The sequence below is a fragment of the Myotis brandtii genome, unplaced genomic scaffold, assembly GCF_000412655.1.
Source record: "Myotis brandtii unplaced genomic scaffold, ASM41265v1 scaffold247, whole genome shotgun sequence".
NCBI classification, from domain to species: domain Eukaryota; kingdom Metazoa; phylum Chordata; class Mammalia; order Chiroptera; family Vespertilionidae; genus Myotis; species Myotis brandtii.
In genome coordinates this window covers 1,157,716-1,160,943 of record NW_005359352.1, presented here as the reverse complement: position 1 = coordinate 1,160,943, position 3,228 = coordinate 1,157,716, and the positions used below count along the sequence as shown (strand labels likewise).

The following is a 3,228-nucleotide window of genomic DNA, read 5'->3' as shown; positions in this document are numbered from 1 at the left end:
GGTATTTTGTGGAAGAGCCACACTCAAGGGGCCAAAGAGCCGCATGTGGCTCGCGAGCCGCAGTTTGCCGACCACTGTCCTAGACTGTCCATCAGTGGCCGGCGTCGCAGGGACGGTGTGGGCAGGCGAGAGGCCCTGCCGCTGCCCCTGCCCCTGAGGCTGAGGCAGCCTTGGCGTGGTTTGGGGCTTCTCACCCTCCTGTTCGTAGCCCACACCTCGGGTCAGCCCAGCCCCTGCTGGCTCAGGGAGAGCAGTTACCCCCGTGTCCCCACCGCAGGACCCTGACTCCAGCCCAGGCTAGTCCAGCGGCACCTGACAGCAATGGGTCGTCAGGAAATGCTTTTGAGGACTAGAGAAGGAAGGCACACACCTGTGTGAGAGCCAGGTTTCTTTTTCAAAATTAATCCTCAAACCCGGCTGGTGTGGCTCAGTGGTTGAGTGTTGACCTATGAACCAGGAGGTCATAGTTTGATTCCCAATCAAGGGCACACGCCCGGGTTGCCGGCCTGATCCCCAGTCGGGGGCGTGCAGGAGGCAGCCGATCCATGACTCACTCTCTCATCATTGATGTTCCTGTCTCTCTCCCTCTCCCTTCCTTTCTGAGATCGATGGAAAAATATTTTTAAAAAATTTAATCAAGCCTGGTTGGCTGAGGGTTGCTGAGGAGAAAGCCCACAATTTCCCGTTCGTGGACAGACGGCCGGGGGAGGCGGAGGTGACACCGGCTGCCGCCTCCACCCGCAGGGCTCCGGTTGGCGGACGGTGGGGAACCGCTTCATGGGACGGAGAGTTTGCATGTTGATTTCCGTCAGTTGGCTACTTCCGTGGTTCGATGGTCGTGACCCGTGCAAACCTTGTAAAATCTCACCCACCACACATAGCGTCAGCTCCATACAATCATAAGACGAGTTCAGCCCCGGCTGGCGCACACGCGCTGCGGATTTCATCGGTCGTGTTCGATTTAACTTTGGCCGTGCTCTGTGCCTTTGATTGTCCTCATCTCAGACCTCCGCTTGTTCTTGTCGCCCCGCCTTGTAGCTAACGAGTCGGGGGAGACGCCCCTGGACATCGCCAAGCGCCTGCGGCACGAGCACTGCGAGGAGCTGGTGAGTGTGCACAGAAGGGTTAAGTCACTTGCCCGAGGCCGCACAGCGCCTCCGTGGCTGTGGCGAGCATGAAGCCCCACTGGCCCGAGGCACCAGGTGAATGTAATGAATGACCTCCCTGCAGCTGGGACTGGCTGCCTGCCTGCCTTGAGGGCACCGAGTGTCCCTGGGAAGGGCGGCCCGTCATTTTCTCAGGGCTGAGCTCTCCTGTCGGTTGAGGAAGGCTGGGCTACCCCTGGGGGACACGCCCAGTTTGCTCCCTTACGCGGTGGGCTGCGTCCAGGCTGCGGGTCACTCTGCAGATCTCACGGCCCTGACCTGCGCGCAGTTCACAGGGCACCTAACCTAACGGGCTTGAGTTTCGTGTTACCTGTGAATTGGGGAGCAGGTGTAACCCGAGACCCAGAGATTTGCATAAGCCGGGGGGGGGCTCCCTGCCTCCTCCCTGGGCGTGTGGGTGGATGTCCGTGTCCCGGGCTGAGCTGCGTCACCCACAGTCCTTTGCTCCCCTCAGCTGACCCAAGCCTTGTCTGGAAGGTTCAACTCCCACGTGCACGTGGAGTATGAGTGGCGGCTGCTGCCCGAGGACCTGGATGAGAGCGATGACGACGTGGACGAGAAGCTGCAGGTCCGTGCCCGCGCGTCAAACCCGAGTTCCCTGATGAGCTTCATTCGGAGCCGCGCGGCTCTGGCCTGCCGTTAGGGCGGAGAGCTGGTGTGCAGGAGAGAGTTGGGCTTGCTTTCCACTCCCTGTGATCTCGGCGGGCGTGCTCTCAGCCCTCCGGTCTCCCCGCTCCTGCACGCGTTCGTTAGAGGGACGTGCGTGGCCGCGGCCCGGGCAGCTGCTCGCCTTTGGATGTGAAGGGAAGACAGGCGGGCTTGGATCCCAGCGGGGGAGAGGAATCCGCACGCTGCGGTTAATGGGACCAGGAGCCAGGTTCCCCCCGCGGCCACGGTCACCGAGTGGAGCTCTGAAACCATCACTGAACCCGTGCAGTGGCCCCTCGTGCTCATTCGGTCAAGGCTTTCCCTGCTCAGAGGGGGCCATTGACGCTGAGAGAGAGTTGACTTGGCCACAGGGAAGCAAGTGTTTGAGACCAGCTTAGGGCCAGCCTGCGGGCTCTTGCCTCCTAGCTCCTTCCCGTGACGCTCCCTGGGGGACCTTGGAACGTGAGACGGGGAGGCTTGTCCGGTTTGCTCGTCCTCCTGTCGGACGTCCAGGTGTGTCCTGAGGACGCCCAGTTACCTACGTGGCGTTTCTGAACCGAGTGGCCCATCCTTGTGGGCGGAGCACTTCACGTCCATACTTGCTGACTCTTTTTTTGTTCATTCTCACCCGAGGATATTTTTTCCCCGTTGAATTTTTTAGAGCGGAAGAGAGGGGGAGAGACACAGAGAGAGAAACATTGATGTGAGAGAGACACATCGATTGGTTGCCTCCTACACGTGCCCCAACCAGGGCTGGGGATCGAGCCTGCAACCGAGGTAGATGCTCCTGACCTGAATCAAACCCTTGATCCTTCTGTCCGAGGGCTGATGCTCTAACCACTGAGCGAGCCGGCTAGGGCCTTACTGACTCTTAGAATAAGAAGTTCCTTCAGTGACTTAGCGATGAAACAGGGTCAGACCAGTTTCCTACACTCCTGCCGTCAAACGGAGCAGGTTTGAAACACCTGCCCCAGGTGAGGGCCTCTTCATCAGCCACAGCGCCCCTCCCCCCTGTGGGCAGTGGCCCCGCCGGTGGCGTCGCCCAAGTACAATTCCGATAGGAGGGGCTCTGGAGGCTTGGAGCCCAGACAGGCGCCCACCCCCCCCCTTTTTCCAGCAGAGAGTGGCGGGCGCGGTCAGTTCACACAGCCGTGGGCTTTGTGGGAATTTAAAACCACTGAGCTCTGCACACCCGAGCTGGGTGTGAGCCGTGGGGTCGGCCAGCTTGTCGCCAGTAGATGGACGCTGTGACCCGGAGGTCGTGTGTCTGCACGTCCCACACCTGCCGCCCCCCCTGCAGCCCAGCCCCAGTCGGCGGGAAGACCGGCCGGTCAGCTTCTACCAGCTGGGCTCCAGCGCCGCGTCGGTGGCCAAGGACAAGCAGAGGGGCTTCGCGCCCAGCATCGTGCAGAAC

The 3,228-nt window shown here is 60.9% G+C and overlaps 1 protein-coding gene across 1 annotated transcript in view; it reads left to right on the top strand.

Annotated features, from left to right (window-relative positions):
* ASAP2 (ArfGAP with SH3 domain, ankyrin repeat and PH domain 2) overlaps positions 1 to 3,228 on the top strand; it is a 77,511-nt gene that overhangs the window by 62,601 nt on the left and 11,682 nt on the right. Inside the window, exons 19-21 of the mRNA XM_014540536.1 lie at positions 1,039 to 1,106; positions 1,621 to 1,734; positions 3,115 to 3,228. Coding sequence (XP_014396022.1) covers positions 1,039 to 1,106; positions 1,621 to 1,734; positions 3,115 to 3,228 — 296 coding nt within the window. The remainder of the gene's footprint in view (positions 1 to 1,038; positions 1,107 to 1,620; positions 1,735 to 3,114) is intronic.